Source organism: Bubalus kerabau, chromosome 4 (genome assembly GCF_029407905.1).
Source record: "Bubalus kerabau isolate K-KA32 ecotype Philippines breed swamp buffalo chromosome 4, PCC_UOA_SB_1v2, whole genome shotgun sequence".
NCBI lineage: Eukaryota > Metazoa > Chordata > Mammalia > Artiodactyla > Bovidae > Bubalus > Bubalus kerabau.
The window spans coordinates 114,924,843-114,943,637 of NC_073627.1; the positions used below are offsets into that span (position 1 = coordinate 114,924,843).

At 37.4% G+C, this 18,795-nt stretch overlaps 2 protein-coding genes across 2 annotated transcripts in view; one reads left to right on the forward strand and one right to left on the reverse strand.

Annotated features, from left to right (window-relative positions):
* Positions 1-18,795, forward strand: part of GDA (guanine deaminase) — a 248,433-nt gene that overhangs the window by 34,641 nt on the left and 194,997 nt on the right. The gene's annotated exons all lie outside the window — the stretch shown is intronic.
* C4H9orf57 (chromosome 4 C9orf57 homolog) lies at positions 1,292-16,364 on the reverse strand. Its single transcript, XM_055579711.1, has 3 exons — positions 16,352-16,364; positions 5,060-5,182; positions 1,292-1,819 (listed from the first exon to the last, which is right to left on the reverse strand). Exons 1-3 carry the CDS (start codon positions 16,362-16,364, stop codon positions 1,695-1,697), a joined length of 261 nt encoding a protein of 86 aa, XP_055435686.1. The 3' UTR covers positions 1,292-1,694.

Below are 18,795 nucleotides of genomic sequence, written 5' to 3' on the forward strand. Positions count from 1 at the left end.
ACAAGGGATTAAACACAGCTCAGTATCAAAAAGCAAGCAATCTAGTGTTTTCTCATTCCATCACTTGGGTTGTGAATTAAGCTTGGGAAGCCCTCTGGAATTAGTCACTGATTATCTGATCTTGTCATTCTCCTCCCTACCCCCACCCCGCCCCCCAGTTTACTTATAAATTGGGTAAAGAGCATTACTTACACTAAAGAAAAAGTAAAATCTCCATGTGGAGAAGGCAATGGCACCCCACTCCAGTACTCTTGCCTGGAAAATCCCATGGATGGAGGAGCCTAGTAGGCTGCAGTCCATGGGGTCGCTAAGAGTCGGACACGACTGAGTGACTTCACTTTCACTTTTCACTTTCATGCATTGGAGAAGGAAATGGCAACCCACTCCAGTGTTCTTGCCTGGAGAATCCCAGGGATGGGGGAACCTGGTGGGCTGCCGTCTATGGGGTCGCACAGAGTCGGACACGACTGAAGTGACTTAGCAGACTTAGCAAAATCTCCATGAAGTTCACTGATTTAGGATAACCACTGTTTACCAATGTAGCTGATTCATAGAGTGATAGAATAATAACAAATGGATTTAAATTTCAGGATGAAGAAATTTTTTTTGTGGTTTCAAAAATGTGGTCTAAGGAATATAGGTAAAATGAGTGTAGAGGAAAATATCTAGTTTCCTTGGGATTATTTTTTTTAATGCCTTTTTTACTTCAAAGTTTATAGAAAAGCATTTGTTAAAGGCCCACTGTGTATAAGATGTTGCCCTAAGTTCTGAGGAAAAAAAATAACATAAGGTTTTATTGAGATTTATTATTTACCATTTAAATTTGTCAAACACCTGGAAATACAGAGAAAAATAACTGTAAATTTTAAAACACAATAATCTTGAAATTGCAAAAGTAGGGCATTGAATGAGAATAATTGAATATGTGGCACATTAAAAAATGCAAATTGCAGTTAAAAGTATATTTATAAACCTTTAAAATTTCTTGTGCAGGGAAACCCATTTCCCTGCTTCAGTTCAGTTGCTTAATCTGCCAAAATTAGATTAGCCAAAGCACTAATGTGTGGTTGAAGTATGGAAATCCAAAATTTTGACAAATTTTAACACAGATGAGAAAAATAAGTACCAACCCTTGCACCTGCCTGAGACCTTTGTCGTTTGAGTTCATAGTTCTTACCCCTGGTTTGCTGATTCCCGGCTTAGTTTTCCTGCAGTATTTGTTAAATCAGTTTCCCTTGTGCAATAAATTGACCTGAAAGAGCAAGGCGGTTTGCTTTGGAAACCAAACCAACACTTTCAAGTCACTTGGTATCTTGTGATACAACTCATTTGTAACTGTTTTTTGGAGTATGGAAATATTTAGGAAAATTAGTAAAGTAGATATCACATGCATAATTTGACTCAGAGAGTCACTCACATTTTTGCTTTTTGGCTTTGAAATCACTGAAAGGGGACATAAACAGAAAGAGGAGAGAGGAGAAATGGTGTAGGAACGGATGTTTCTGAGATGAGGTGGATGTAGTGGCTGAGAAGTTGGGCACATTAAGAGCCTTGGTTTCAGACCATAACTCCTACAACCTGCAGGTCTGAGGCTCTTGCAGAGGGCTGATTGATGGTAGTTGCCATCTTGGGATGACTGGCTCAGGCTTTGAGACTGACTGATCAGTGAACCAGTTTAGATATGGGCCCCTGGCTCAGAAATTGCACAAAGGACGATGGCAGCAGTGAGTAGAGTAAATCTGATGAGATGTCAGGATTCTCTGAAAACACTGGTCTTGGCTTTCTGTGCAGCCTTCAATTGTATACCAATGAATTCCACCTGGGGGAAACAAGAGATCATGGTAGAAGAATCCCTTAGAGGGTGCAACTGACCTGGCTTCAGATGCTTCAGATAACTAACAGGTCCAAAAAAGGAAAAAAAAAGTTCATCTGTACCATTTTTCTAGATGCCACATATAAGCGATATTATACGATATTTGTTTTTCTGAATTCACTCTGTACAACAGTGTCTAGGTCTATCTACATCTCAGCAAACAGCACTATTTCCTTCCTTTTTATGACATATATACATTACTATGTATAAAATAGATAACTGAGAACTGACTGTACAGCACAGGGAACTCTATACTCAGTGTTCGATGATGACCTACACTGGAAGGATATTTTAAAAAGAGAGGATATATATATATATATAGAACTGATTCATTTTGCTGTCTGACAGAAACTAATACAACATTGTAAAGCAACTATACTCCAATTAAAAAAAAAACCAATAACAACAAAGGAAAACAAAGTGAAAGCTCTAGATCTATGAGAATACAATCATCTTGCCTTTTAAGAACTCCCACCTAAAGTTATTCTAGTTGGGTACATTACAACACAAAGCTTTGAAACTGTAAAACAAAATAGCTTTCAAACTCAGTTGACAAAAGCTATGCAATTGCCTTCCACTATGTAGAAGTTTCTGAAATGTTGGCTGTTTGGAGACTTCCTAATAATCATCACTCAGTTTTACCCAGGCCATGAGCTACTCAAAGGGCTGAATCCACATAAGAGTTGTTTAAATGTGTAAGTGCTTCTTAGGAATGGAGGCATGTCCTTGACCTCATTTAATTTTCCCCCAATTATAAGTAGTAATACATGTTCACTGTAGAAAATGTGGAAAATACACAGAAGTACAAAGTAAGTGACAATACTGTCTAGTAACTCCCCCAGTTGTATGGGGGAGAACACCAAGAACATTTCTCTAAAGGGAGCAAAACATATGACTCTTTGGAAATTTGAGAAAATAGCAGTCTTTTTCAATTGGGAGTAATTTTGCTTCCCATCCTAAGGACATTAGATAATGCCCAGAACCATTTTTTATTATTGAATTTTAAGAATGACATATATATTTTGAAAATGAATCATTTATCAGATATTCTTCCAGTTTTTGACTTTTCATTCTTCTAACAGAATATCTTTCTCATTAAAAAAGTTGTTTTGGCTGCACTGCATGGCTTACCCCAATAAGGGATCAAACCCACACCCTCTGTATTGGAAGGCAAAGTCTTAACCACTAGACTGCCAGGAAAGTCCCCAGAAACATTTTTATTGTTACAACTTAGAAGATATTACTGGGATGAAGTGAGTATAAGCCAGTGATGTGCTAACCATCCTACAAAATAGCCCTATATAACAAAGAATTATCCTGTGAAAGTGTCAATAGTGTTGACAAATTGTTGATAACATCATCAAAAGCCTAAGTTCCAATTGTATTTGTTTTGCGTCAGAGTGAAATGGCAGACTTTCCATGTTGGAAAACTGTTCTTCCTACAACATTGTAATTATTCTAGGTCCTTGACCCAACCTAGAGATATATATTGTCAAGATTTTTCTGTATAAGCTTCCAGGATTTTATGTGCAGAGCTTTTATGATAAGCTGACTAGAGGTCTATCTGTACACATTCAGGAAGAGAAGAGCAGTCACTGAAAGCTAGTATTTCAGGGCTCTGGGGGTGGAGGGGCCTGGCCCCTTTCCTCTTTGATAGGAAGGGGCTCTTGATTGGCACAGGTGAGAGTCAGAGGGAACTTGGAATTCAGAGAGGGGATGAAGGTACATTGGTTGAACAAAGCTCAAGTAACCCTATTAAAACCAGCACCCCAGCAGACATCACCCCAGATTCTCTTCCTCTCTCTCAACTGACTTTGATTTCCTCTCATTTTTTTTCTCCTCTTCCATTTTCATAGAGAATTTTAGAGTTTTGCTTTGTGGATTTTTATACATAAGTGGTATACTACACATATTGTTTTGCCCCTGACTTTTTTTCTGCCCAGCAATTCCAAAAATATTTTTTCATGTTAACAGAGGGATCTGTTCATTCTAAGTATTGCATAGCAATCCATGAACTGAATATATCATAGTTTAACAGTTACCTAAAGACATTTAGATAATTTCTGTTACTGTCCTATTAAACATAATGTTGCAATAACCTTGACACATGCTTTTTTGTGTTATATGTATTTCTCTGCAGTAGATTCCAAGAAATGAATTGCTTTGTAGAAAATTGAGCTCATTTAAAATTTTAACTGAAATTCACAAATTGTCTTAAAAAAGCCAAACCAATCTAAACTGTCATTAGAAAATGTATGAGTTCCCATTTTCCCGTATAGTCACTAACCCTTGATATTACAAAACTCTTGTAATTTTTAGCAATCTGATGGGTTAAAAATAATATTTTTGTAATTTGAATTTCTTTGACATTTACTCTTAGGTTGAGCAGCTTTTCATGTTTTTAGGGTAAGTCATTTATGTCTCCTCTTCTGAAAATTACCTTTATATCGCCTTTTACAATTTTGTTTCTTTTTGATTGTTGGTCTTTGAAAAATTAGTTTTTTAGAAGTTATTTATTCTGGGCAGATATTAATATTTTTTCTGTTATTTATTTCCAATTATTTTCACTCACTAAAGATGAGTTTAGCCCTTATCTTTTTAATTTTGGGGTTATTCATTTCATAAATTTTAAAATATTGATATATTCAAATCTATCTATTATTTCCTTTATAATCTTGCCTTTTGGATGTTAAGGAGGGCTCCTTTCTTTTAAGCTTAAAATATGTCCTCCAATATTTTCTTCTAAAGCTTTCATCATTTGGATTTTTGTTTCTTTCTTTAACTCATGTGGACAAGGTTGGGTTTCTGGACATGAAACCTATGTGATTGCACAGAGCCCTACACTTACAAGGAAATTGTGTATTAATTTTTTGTGAGGATGTGAATGATGTAAATGAGGCAGTATATAGATTTCTTTAGGAATGCATGCTCTGAAATTAAACACTCACATTTGAATTAGCACTGCTTAACTGTGTAACATCATGTAAATTTCTGCTCAGATTTCTCATCCTTAAATTGGGAATAGTGACAAGATCCAGCTCAAATCATTGTTTTATTGATGTGATGTAATCCAGGTAAAGCCCTTAGTAAAGCATCTAACGTAGTAAATGCTCATTCAATGTTTGCTCTTATGTAAGTTTTCCTGTGCTCATTTTAATTAAAGATTTTTAAAGTGTCATGACTTACCTTTAATAAGGACCTCTTTTATACAGTACTGTCCAGGTTTTGTTCTGCACGTTCCAAAGTCCAAAAGACATCCATGAAAGGGGATTGAGAGGTTGCATTGTCTACAAATCACACCTCCAACAGCTCAAGTACAGGATAGGGAAAATAGAGATAAACATCAGAGAGGGAAAAAAAGAGAGAAAAGAATAATCCAAAAATAAAGTAGTGATTTTCAACTTTAAAAAGTAAACAATATTTTATAAATTGATTCTAATAACTCATATAAATTTAAAATATTTTATTTTTGGAATTTAATGGGGAGAATTTTATAACATATGCAACATTAAAGAAGTGAAAGTGCTCTGAACTAATTAAAAATGAAGCCAGGTGGGCTAAACAACTTGGTTAAAATAAATTCAGGAACTCAGAGCCTAATTAAATTAAACCAAAGTTATTTAGCCAGAATATTTAATTTCAGCCATATATTCACTGTTAGGCCTTTGTTTCAATGTCTAAGGTTGTACATTATATGTAGTAGGTTCTCTGTGAGCATTTATTGCTTAATGTTTAGGTATTGTTGTTTAGTCGCTAAGTTGTATCCAACTCTTTTTCAACCCCATGGACTGTAGCCTGCCAGGCTCTTCTGTTCATGGGATTTCCCAGGCAAGAAGTTTGGAGTGGGTTGCTGTTTCCTTCTCCAAGGGATCTTCCTGACCCAGGGATTGAACCCGGGTCTCTTGCACTGTAGGCAGATTCTTTACCGTTGAGCCACAAGGGAAGCTCTGTTTGCACGTTGGTAGCTTCTAACTCAGGTTCTGTGGAGGCTGTGAAAATTTGTGTTCATTTTATTTTGGCTTAAAAGAGTTATTTATTTTGGTTATGTGGAAGTAGCCCAGAGACTCTTGAACTTAGTCAACATAGGTGAGATTGGAAGACATTAACTTGAAGATCCCTTTTCAAATCTGACTATGCATCAGATTTACTTAAGCAGTTAAAATGAACACAGATTTCCACAGCCTCCATAGCACCTAAGTTAGAATCTATAGGAGGTGGGGCCCAGGAATCTGTATTTTAGGTGCCCAGAAACAGTGGAGGACTTGGCGATTTGAATGAAGATGTCTGGACCGGTTTTTGAGAAGCACTGGTTCTACTGAATTCAGGAGCTGCCTTTGTAATAACCCCTGCAGGAAGCCTTGGCTTATGATGGAGAGCTCATTATCATTAAAAAAAAAAAGCTCAGATTGTTAACAGATTCTTAAGAAATTGAACTAAAATTTGTCTTATGTTCATTGTTCCAATCTTTTAATATATGAAAACCATTGCCATTCCACTCCTATTCACTGATTAACTCCAAAGAAACATTTATATTTTGTGCAAAGTATTTTTAAAATAATCTTTTAAAAATACTTATTTGTTTATTTAGTGCACCAGGCTTTAGTTGCAGCATGTGGAATCTTCAGTCTTCCTTGTGGCATGTGGGATCTTTAGCTGTGCCATGCAAGCTCTTAGTTGCAGCATGTAGGACCTAGTTTCCAGGGATGGAACCTGAGCCCCCTGCTTGGGGAGCTTGGAGTCTTAGCCGCTGGACCACTGGGGAAGTCCTGTGCAATGTATTTTATATTTCTGACATATTGGGAGTTGGAAGAGATCACTTTTAATAGAAATTAGTCTGGCTAATGAGGCTAATTAATCTCTGTTGACCACTGTCTACAGTTTCAAACTCTTCTCAAGACATTTTGGTTTATTTGGTTCACATTAGTACTCTCCCTGAACATGACAAACTTTCAATCTATAATCAGTGATCAACCAGCAAATATTTTTAAAAGAACTTAGTTTCTGCCAAGGAGCCTGATAAGCAATTTACATGCATTAGCCCAGTCATTTCCCACAACTAACCTTTCAGGCAGGTATCGTTTTATACATTTCACACAAAAGGAAACTGAGGTCATAAAATTTTAAGTAGTTCACTCCAGAGGCAGAGACAGGAGTTTAAAAAGGTCTATTTGAATCCAATCCCCTTGTTTTGACCAAATACTCCATGTCACTGAAGCTGCCTACCTTTGTGTATCCCAAACCTTCTGATGTCACCTTCTTCTTGCTGGAGATTTTGACTCTTCCAAGATTCAGGATCAGTTACCTGCCCAGAGTACTAGAGCTGCTTGCTTTTTCAAGTCATGCCCAAGTGAATTTTCCTCCTGGACTCATGATTTCTCAATTTACAACTTGTCCTTAGAGATCCACTGCATGGCTCAGTGACCCCGCATACCGGATCTTTCTCCGTCACGCCTAAGGCCCCTGGACTGTTTTCCTGGATGAGATCTGTTCTAGTTTCTTTCTCTCTCCCCTTCCTTCTGATTCCACACCCAAAATCGATAGCCCTCTTCCTAAAAACTTGGCCCTGATATTCTTTACTGTAACTGAAGACAGTGCCTTAACTTTTAGGCTTTTTGTTGACTGTACTTGTTCCATTGCATGACTACTTATCAACATATTCACAGATCCCATATCCTCTCTTCCAGTCTGTTTTTGTCTGAAAATGTATTGTTGGTTTTATTAATATAACTACACATGATATATTCCAATTTGACAACTAAATTCAAAGTTTCAGGTTTTATATTAAATTAATAGTTTCCTCACATGATTAATTCTGAAGTATACTACTTTATGACCTTATTGTGGGGAAAACCTAACAGGCTATATTTAATTATTTAAATGCATATTAAAAATATATATGTAATTACTTAAACATTATAAATCACAATGATGGTGACCTTTTTAAAATAACTATCCTTGCTTCATGGGCACTCCTTACTTCAAAATTTCTCTCTATGCTGAATCCTCTTCTTTAACCCTCACATCTTTTCTATGTATCCAACAAAATACAATCTCCTGCCTGAATAATTTTTTTCATGATAACCAAAAGACAGGAAAGCTATTCTCTTGAAAATTTTCACCTATTCCAGTGTCCCCCTACACATTCCTTACAGAAGAGGAGTATAAAGACTTCAAATACAGCAGAGACCCTAGCAGTTTGAGTTTGCTCCTGTACTCTGCAAGGGATAATCAGAACTCTGTTGTGAATTGTATTTAGTAATGACGGCAGTGTGGGAAGCAGAGACTACAAATGGATGGTCCAGCAGCTAGACCTGGTTTGTTTAACTTGGGCCGTATTTATAAAGGCTTCCTGCCTAGTTTGGTTAGTTCCAGTTTAATGATAGTAATAGCAACTTCTGGGCCACCATCTACCAACTCAGTGTACTCATATATAAAATGAGAAATAATAGCACTTAACTCTTAGGATTACGGCGTGGATTCAGTGCATTAATACAAATATTTATTTATTTTTTTAAAATACAAATATTTAGAACAGTATCTGGCATATAGGAAGTGCTGAATAAATGTTAGCTCTGGGTTCGATCCCTGGGTTGGGAAGATCTCCTGGAGAAGGGAAAGGCTACCCACTTCAGTATTCTGGCCTGGAGAATTCCATGGACTGTATTACAGTCCAGGGGGTCGCAAAGAGTCGGACCCGACTGAGCGACTTTCACTTTCTTATTTTTAAGGGTTTACTTAAGCTTTGCTATAAACATCTTAAATACTTTATATTAAGATCAAGAAAAATTTCTTGAGTAATTTTTTCTCTTTTTGATTTATTGTTCTTAATGACTTACCACCTAAGAGGCAGAAAAAGATAAAAGCACCATTGAAGACAGTCCTCATTCTAAGATTTCTAGCCAAAAAGAAGATGGAAGGAAAGACATGTACCACCATTAAATCTTTCCTGGGGAAGCAATAAAGTTGTACATTTGTTAGCTATTATAAAATGGGAAATGACTAAAGTTCATTTATTTCATTAAGAAGGTATAAATAAATACACTTTGTGAAGGAAAAATAATGTATTTGTCAAAAATTCACTGTAAACTTCTAGTTTCAGAACATTTTAAGTGTCTTCTTCTTATCAAATACCATTCCCACCCTCAATAATCTCCCTGAATTGCAAAACTAGGAAATGAAGTAGATAATGTTTCTAGAATAATATTCTGTCAAAAATACTTTTAACTATTAGCCAAAAATTTTTATATATGCTTCTTCACAAACTAATGCTTTCATTGCAAATGATCATATTTTATAAGGAAACATGATAGTTAACAATACTTAATGTTTATTAAAATGAAGGGAAAGAAATTGTCAGGTTGGCGAAAATATAACATTTCAGTTATGTATGACTTACCTGCCTTCTTTATTAATATGTTGTGGAAATTTTCTAGGTCTTAATGTCTTTAAAGGATAAGAAGAAAAATTTCTGATGTAATAGTTTGTTATAACTGAAACCAGCGAGGCAGGTCTCTGATCCTCTAGATTCTAAACAGTTTAAACAGTAAAAATTAACCAAGTAAACAGACATAAAAATTTTCACCTGAATTGTCTGATTTATATGGAACTTAACCTAATAAAACTAAGTCAGGTACCAGTTAAACAAATTAACTATAAATTTGGCTAATAATTTCTAAGTTCCCTATGCTACAGATTAATTAGTTCATGTACACATAGCCATATGGGCATTTTCATCTGTTCATTACATAAAGTACTTGATCTTGATATTAAAAAAAAATACCATATAATCTTTACAGTAGAACTTGATACATTCAGAAAGCAATTTGGTTTTTAGAAATGTTTATTTCTGAATTAATATATAGTTCCAAATTAGTACATTCTTCTTGAAGCAGATTATAATATGAAGACTGTTGAAATCACTTTGGAACATGTTCCCACCAAATTGAGTGTCTACCCCAAATGTAACCATATTAAATATATTGAGTGTCTTTTTTATTCTGAGCATTTTTATAATGCATCTGTAATTTGGGAATATGTATAATATTCAGTTCAGTTCAATTTAGTCGCTCAGTCGTGTCTGACTCTTTGCGACTCCATGAATCGCAGCATGCCAGGCCTCCCTGTCCATCACCAACTCCCAGAATTCACTCAGACTCATGTCCATTGAGTCAGTGATGCCATCCAGCCATCTCATCCTTTGTCGTCCCCTTCTCCTCCTGCCCCCAATCCCTCCCAGCATCAGAGTCTTTTCCAGTGAGCCTTTTCCTCTTCGCATGAGGTGACCAAAGTACTGGAGTTTCAGCTTTAGCATCATTACTTCCAAAGAAATCCCAGGGCTGATCTCCTTTAGAATGGACTGGTTGGATCTCCTTGCAGTCCAAGGGACTCTCAAGAGTCTTCTCCAACACCACAGTTCAAAATTGCTTTTTGTGAAAATAGTATCATGTACTACATATAATTTTTCCCTTTGTATTTCACTCAAAAATATGTTTAAAATCTTTTGAGATCAGTATTTAAAACTATTTCTTTGTTTTTTTCATTGCTATATAATATTTTTGATATGGATATACTATATTTATTTAGCCATTCCCTGGTTGATTGGGCTTCCCTGGTGGCTCAGACAGTAAAGAATCTGCCTGCAATGTGGGAGACCTGGGTTCAATCCCTGGGTTGGGAGGATCCCCTGGAGAAGGAATCGACTACCCATTCCACTATTCTGGCCTGGAGAATTTCATGGACTGTATAGTCCATGGGGTCACACAGAATCAGATATGACTGAGCGACTTTCTCTTTTGCTTTCACTTTTCCTGGTTAATGAAACATCAGTTCAGTTCAGTCGCTCAGGAATGTCCGACTCTTTGCAACCCATTGAACTGCAGCAAGCCAGGCCTCCCTGTCCATCACCAACTTTTGGAGTCCACCCAAACCCATGTCCATTGAGTAGGTGATGCCATTCAACCATCTTATCCTCTGTCGTCCCCTTCTCCTCCCCTCAATCTTTCCCAGCATCAGGGTCTTTTCAAATGAGTTAGCTCTTCGCATCAAGTGGCCAAAGTATTGGGGTTTCAGCTTCAAAACCAGTCCTTTCAATGAACACCTAGGACTTATCTCCTTTAGGATGGACCAATTTGATCTCCTTGCAGTCCAAGGTATGATCAAGAGTCTTCTCCAACACCACAGATCAAAAGCATCAATTCTTTGGTGCTCAGCTTTCTTTATAGTCCAACTCTCACATCCATACATGACCACTGGAAAAACCATAGCCTTGACTAGACGGACCTTTGCTGGCAAAGTAATGTCTCTGCTTTTTAATAATGGCTCTGCTTTTTTAAGTTTTTAAAGTTAATGGGTTTGTCATAACTTTCCTTCCAAGGAGTAAGCGTCTTTAAATTTCATGGCTACAGTCACCATCTGTAGTGATTTTAGAGCCCAAACAAATAAAGTCAGCTACTGTTTCCACTGTTTTCCCATCTATTTGCCATGAAATGATGGGACCGGATGCCATGATCTTAGTTTTCTGCATGTTGAGCTTTAAGCCAACTTTTTCACTCTCCTCTTTCACTTTCATCAAGAGGCTCTTTAGTTCTTCGCTTTCTGCCATAAGAGTAGTGTCATCTGCATATCTGAGGTTATTGATATTTCTCCCAGCAATCTTGATTCCAGCTTGTGCTTCTTCCAGCCCAGCGTTTTTCATGATGTACTCTGCATAGAAGGTAAATAAGCAGGGTGACAATATACAGCCTTGACGTACTCCTTTTCATATTTGGAGCCAGTCTGTTGTTCCATGTCCAGTTCTAACTGTTGCTTCCTGACCTGCATACAGATTTCTCAAGAGGCAGGTCAGGTGGTCTGGTATTCCCATCTCTTTTAGAATTTTCCAGTTTATTGTGATCCACACAGTCAAAGGCTTTGGCATAGTCAATAAAGCAGAAATAGATGCTTTTCTGGAACTCTCTTGCTTTTTCAGTGATCCAGCAGATGTTGGCAATTTGATCTCTGGTTCCTCTGCCTTTTCTAAAACCATCTTGAACATCTGGAAGTTCATGGTTCACATATTGCTGAAGCCTGGCTTGGAGAATTTTGAGCATTACTTTACTAGCGTGTGAGATGAGTGCAATTGTGTGGTAGTTTGAGCATTCTTTGGCATTGCCTTTCTTTGGGATTAGAATGAAAATTGACCTTTTCCAGTCCTGTGGCCACTGCTGAGTCTTCCAAATTTGCTGACATATTGAGTGCAGCACTTTCACAGCATCATCTTTCAGGATTTGAAATAGCTCAACTGAAATTCCACACAGGCTCTTGTTTTGTTTTGTTTCAATGACAAAAAATTTTATAATGTGTGTATATATCCTTGGGCACTTATGCAAGTAGTTTTTCCAAGACTGATTCTGAGAAGTGGAATTACTCAGGCTGTATTTGTGTGATGTTTTAATGTGCTGTGCTTAGTCGCTCAGTTGTGTCTGACTCCTTGCATCCCCTTGGACTGCAGCCTGCCAGGCTCCTCTGTCCATGGGGATTCTCCAGGCAAGAATACTGGAATAGGTTGCCATGCCTTGCACTAGGGGATTTTCCCAACCCATGGATCGAACCCAGGTCTCCTGCATTGCAGGTGAATTCTTTACCAATTGAGCCACCAGGGAAGCCCAATAAATACCATCAAATTGCCCCTGAAAGTGACTATCAATCTTCTTACCACCAGCAGAGTTTGAGTACCTTTTTCCCTCATTAATAATGAGTCAAAGATTCGCAATATAATGTTAATTAGTAGCTAAAAATCTAAAATAACAGTATACTTTAGCCTATCAATTGGACAAAGATGAAAAGGTTATTGAAAAAGGGTATTTTGAAATATGTACTTTTAATTACAGTGTAAAGAAATGTAAATTAATGTATGGGTGTGTGGGTGTTGGGGTATGTGTCTGTTAGTATCTACATGCTATTAGTACATTTACTCATATATGCATACATTAGTGTATTAGTACATATGGACTACTAGTACATTTACACATACAAACACAATAAATACTTTGTATTACATCATATATAGTATAGATTTCTCAGTTCAGTTCAGTCGCTCAGTTGTGTCCGACTCTTTGCGACCCCATGGACTGCAGCATACCAGGCCTCCCTGTCCATCACCAACTCCGGGAGTTTACTTAAATTCATGTCCATTGAGTCAGTGATAGATTTATAGTTTGCTTTAAAAAAACTTTTTCATATTTTGAATATTTATTTTGTCTTTAAGTATTCCTTAAGAATGCATTTTTATAGATTCTGTAATATTCGATACAGTAAGTCAATGGGTTTACTATAATTTATTTAATAATTCCTACATGTTTGTGTATTTCTCATTATATTTTTGTTATGTTTGAATAGGTTTTTAGGATAAATTTGTAGAAATAGAATTACAGGAATAAAACATAAATCTTTTATAAGGCTTCTGATACACATTAGTAAATTGTTTTCTGAAAAATAATGCCCAATTTAGAGCTATAGTGTGGTATATTCACTTAAAATTTTTTTTAATGAAATATAGTTGGTTTTCAATACTGTGTTGATTTCTACTGTACAACAAAGTGATTCAGATATATATATATGTACAGTCTTTAAAAAATTCTTTTCCATTAGGGGTTATCACAGGATATTGAATATAGTTCCTTGTGCTATATACTAGGACCTTGTTGCTAGCCATTCTAAATGTAATAGTTTGCATTTACTAACTCCAAGCTCCCAGTCTCTCTCTCCCCTGCCCTCCCCTCCCCCTTGCAGTCACATATCTGCTCTCTGTGAGTCTATTTCTGTTTGTCAATAGGTTCATTTGTGTCCTATTTTAGATTGCACATATAAGTGATATCATATGGTGGTTTTCTTTTTAAGACTTATTTCACTTAGTATGAAAACTTCTAAATCCATCCATGTTGCTGCAAATGGCATTACTTCATTCTTTTTTTTATGGTTGAGTAGTGTTCTATTATATATACACACACACACACACACACACATACACACATACACAACATCTTCTTTATCCATTCATCTGTCGATGGATATTTAGGTTGTTTCCAAGTCTTGGCTATTGTGAATAGTGCTGCTATGAACATAGGAGTGTATACATCTTTTTGAATCACAGTTTTGTCTGGATATGTGGGATTTCTGGATCATATGGCAATTCTTAGTTTTTTGAGGAACCTCCATACTGTTTTCCACAGTGGCTACACCAACTTATATTCCCACCATAGCATATTCATTTTTAAATTCCCAGTGCTTAGCTTGCACTGTGCCTAGACCATAATAAGCTCTCGATTAATGCTAATTTTTCTTCCATTTCTTTGGATGTTTTCCTTTTGATCATTTGTCTTCCTTGTAAGTTTGTTTTGACTTTGATGAACCATTATTGAAAAAGTGTTTCCTTGAATCAAGGTGACATTATCCAATTAGTCAATCCATAACATATGTTTACAGAAATATAAACTCTTAGATATTAATTATGAGGACATTTTCTTTAATATATATTGTCTATATCTCCTTTCCTTGAGTGAGAATTTTTTTTTTACTCTCTCTAATTGATACCTGTAGGAAATAGATTTTGGCAGAAGCAATCAGTATGCAATGTGGGGCTCTGAAAGTGGCCACTGGCTGTCTTGGAGTTTTGGAATAAAAATTTTCATCTGAGATGCTCTGGAAAGGTAACTGGATACAAAATATTGATTCTTAAATCAGTAGCAATACATGCTGTATGATTGCATTGAACATATGAAATTCAGGTACAGGCAACATGAGTCTATCATAGTTGGAAATGGACTAGTGTGGTTAATTCTGGGAAGGAAGATGGACTTGAGAAGTGGCATGAGAAAACTTTGAAGTGTTCTATACTTGATCTGGGTGGTAGCCATGTGTTTATACAAATATAAAAATTGAATTGTTCATCTTAGATTTGTTCATTGTGCTGAGTAAGACCTTCAGAGGACATATGTTTTCTTTCCCTTTCTCATTAAGAATGAATCAATGGGAGCCTTTCACAAGCACCTCTATATGAATCCAGAATTTACTGAATAGCATAAAGGAGTGATGTTATTCAGTAAGTATTTATTCAGTTTCTACTATGTTGCAGATGTACTGATTTAATTTTTTTTCCTTTATCATTTTGGTAGAGAAGTGAAAGGCTGGCAAAGGTGAGACTGGAGACAGAGAGAAAGTTAGGAAGGCATTGCACTAGTTCAGTTAAGAGATAATAAAGCCTGGAACCAGGGCAACAGGAGGGATGCAAAAGAGGAAATAGATAAGAGAAATGCCAAGGACTAAGTGTTCACTCTCTTAATGCAAACTGTCTTGAGTCAGGAAACAGCTCAGTCCTCTTTTTCTACAATAATACTCCACTTAACACACTTTAAAAGAATTATGTCTTTATGTTCTCTCTCGCCAGAGTGTTATCTTCTTGAGTGAAGAAATGCCATCTTGTTATCTCTAGGTTCTAGTAGGATGCCTGGCACATAATAGGTGTTTGATAAATGTTTGCCAAATGAATGGGATATTTTTAATGGAAGGAAGATCAGAGAAAAGAATCCCAGAGTAGTAGCATGAGGATAAGAGATTGTGGGAAGGATAAGTGGCAAGGATAAGCCATGAAATTGAATGGACTCTCCTTGGGCTGGTGTAGACTGAGGTCCTAGGTGCTGTATTGGGCCTGAGGAAATGAGCAAACTCTGGTTTTTTCAAGGGGTTGCTTGGCTGTCTCTTAAGATAGTTCTCCCCTGGCAGTAAGAAGGAAGAAGTAGCTGGTTCCTAGGATTCAACCTTCTGACTGAAATCCTAGAATCCAAGCTAGCTACAAGTCCAGAGTCTTTAAAGTGAATATGCTGGAGAAACTTGGGAAAGCTCTATTCAGGCAAATCAGGACAGGATTGTCTGTCTCTAGGGATGGTTACCTCTGTGGTAATACAAAGACATTTAATGACCTTAAATATTTCACTTCATCATCCTGAGCCTTGATTTCCTCACCTCTATAATGAGGGGTTGGATTATAGTGTTCTGTGGTTCCACATGGACCGAAAAGCCTGGCAGGCCACAGTCCATGGGATCACAAGAGTCGGTCACGACTTAGTGACTAAACCACTGCCAGCTCCATTTTAGTCCTCCAGTTAGTGAACAGAAGGAGAAACTCTAAAATCACAGGTTTGGATAAAGCCTCCTTAGTAGCAAGAAATGACATTTGTATTCTATGAACCTTGATTTCTCACCATAGTAAGAGGAGTGTATATGCATATAGATGGGCTGGTGCCTATCACACCAGCTGCAGTGTGACACACAGATACACATGTTGCAGAGTACTACTAGTGAGTCACCTTTAAGACACTCTCCTCTATTTTCTGGTAGATTTTGTGATGAAGAAAAATGTGAAATACATAACTTTAACATTATGCCCAGGAGGGTAAGAGCAGGGTTTAAAAGCACTCCAGTGCTTACTGTAGGATGGTTTACCTGTAAGAGCCATTGTTGTCCTGATCTCTGCTAAGAACTAATGCTGAATTATATTACTTTGAAGCTAAAAATGGCACCCCACTCCAGTACTTTTGCCTGGAAAATCCCATGGATGGAGAAGCCTGGTAGGCTGCAGTCCATGGGGTTGCTAGAGTCAGACACGACTGAGCGACTTCACTTTCACTTTTCACTTTCATGCATTGGAGAAGGAAATGGCAACCCACTCCATTGTTCTTGCCTCGAGAATCCCAGGGATGGGGAAGCCTGGTGGGCTGCCGTCTATGGGGTCGCAGAGTCGGACACGACTGAAGCAACTTAGCAGCAGCAGCAGCAGAAGCTAAAAAAATATTGCCACCAACCTTGGTGGCTTAGGGATAGAAAACTTTTTATTCCCATTTGGGGAGATTCAGAGAGATTGCAAGATTTCCTTTATATGACTCATTAAGTAAATGAAGATTTGGGGCCAAAAAAGCCCAAGTGTCCTCATTCTCCATGAGGATGTTTCCTCCAATACCGAATGTGAACTTCCTTTATGGGTAATAGAGATGTTACAGTAGCAAATGAACATTATAATTTATATGCAGTAATAACTAGAATCTATAGCAGTTTAAGATTCTAAACCAAACTTTAGATATTGCCATTTATTCAATAATTACTTATTGACCTCTTAGTATGTGTCAGATACTATATAGTTAAAGCAAAAGCAAAAAAAAAAAAAAAATACCTTGCCATCATGCACCTTGTATTCTATTGAAAGAAAAAAGAAATGAGAAAGCAAATATATGTACATACAAATAAAATAATTTCAAATAACAATGAGTACCATAAGAAAATAAAATAGGGAAATGTGATAAACACTGATGACAGGTAGGAAATATCTATCAGAGTCCAAAAAGGTGTTATGGGTTGAATCATGTCTTTCCAAAATATATATGAAATCCTACCCCAGGACCTCAGTTCAGTTCAGTTCAGTCGCTTAGTTGTGTCCGACTCTTTGTAACACCATGGACTGCAGCACACAGGCTTCCCTGTCCATCACCAACTCCCAGATCTTACTTAAACTCATGTCCATTGAATCAGTGATGCCATCCAACCATCTCATCCTCTGTCATCCCCTTCTCCTCCCACCTTCAATCTTTCCCAGCATCAGGGTCTTTTCAAACGAGTCAGTTCTTCACATCAGGTGGCCAAAGTATTGGAGTTTCAGCTTGAGCATCAGTCCTTCCAATGAATATTCAGGACTGATTTCCTTTAGGATGGACTGGTTGAATCTCCTTGCAGTCCAAGGGACTCTCAAGAGTCTTCACCAACATCACAGTTCAAAAGCATCAATTCTTTGGCGCTCAGCTTTCTTTATGGTCCAACTCTCACATTCAAACATGACTACTGGAAAAACCAAAGCTTTGACTAGATGGACTTCTGTTGAGAACCCCGTGAACAGTATGAAAAGTACCTCAGAATGTGGCCTTATTTGGAAATAGGGTCATTGCACGTCCAATGAGTTAAATTCTATCATTAGAGTAATTTCTAATTCAATATGACATAAAGGAGAAATTTGGACAGAGATACACAGGCAGAGAACATCATGTGAAGATGAAGGCAGAGATTGGGATGATGCTTTTATAAGCCAAGGAATGCCAAAGATTGCCAGCAAACCTTCATCAGCTAGGGGAGAGGCATAGAACAGATTCTCCCTCACAATTCTCAGAAGGAGCCAGCCCTGTCCACACCTTGGTTTTGGATACCTAACTTCTAGAATTGTGAGACAATAAATTTCTGTTATTTAAGCCACAAAGTTTGTGGTACTTTGTAATGGCAACTCTAGCAGACTAATACATAATACTAATACATAATACGTAAGGAAATGGATGGCATACTCAAGGTAAAAGGGATTTTAATGAAGGTAAATAAACAAGAGATGATGAAACACCCTAGACCCCAAAATAGGCTGTTGCTCCTGATCTTAAAGGGATAAAGGGAAGGAGCCATGAGTGGAAACTTATGGGAAGTGATGGATATAGAACTTTGGTAAAAGAACATGGCCACCACCAACCAACAACTCAGCATGGGTGGAACCAGGGAAATACCTAGATCTTTCTTTCCTTCTGCCCTTCTGTTTCCTGCCATTGCTTCCCACTGGCAAAACCCAACAGAAAGAGAGAGCAAAGAGGCCTGGTTGATACATCTTGTGAAGGTCAGCTTCCTGGGGATAAGGGGGTAATGGAGAACAGTAGACATTATGTTTGGAGGAACAAATGACAACTATCTAGCAGGGTTAGGGAAGAGATGACAGTTGAGCTGAGAACTCAGTGAAACAGCCATCATGGGGAATTATGTTCCTGCAGAGGGAACAGCAGGTGTAAAGGCCCTGAGGTGGGAGTGAACTAAGTGATTTGAGAAATAGAGAGCCAGAGTGCTCAGGTGTGGTGAGTGCCAGGGGCACA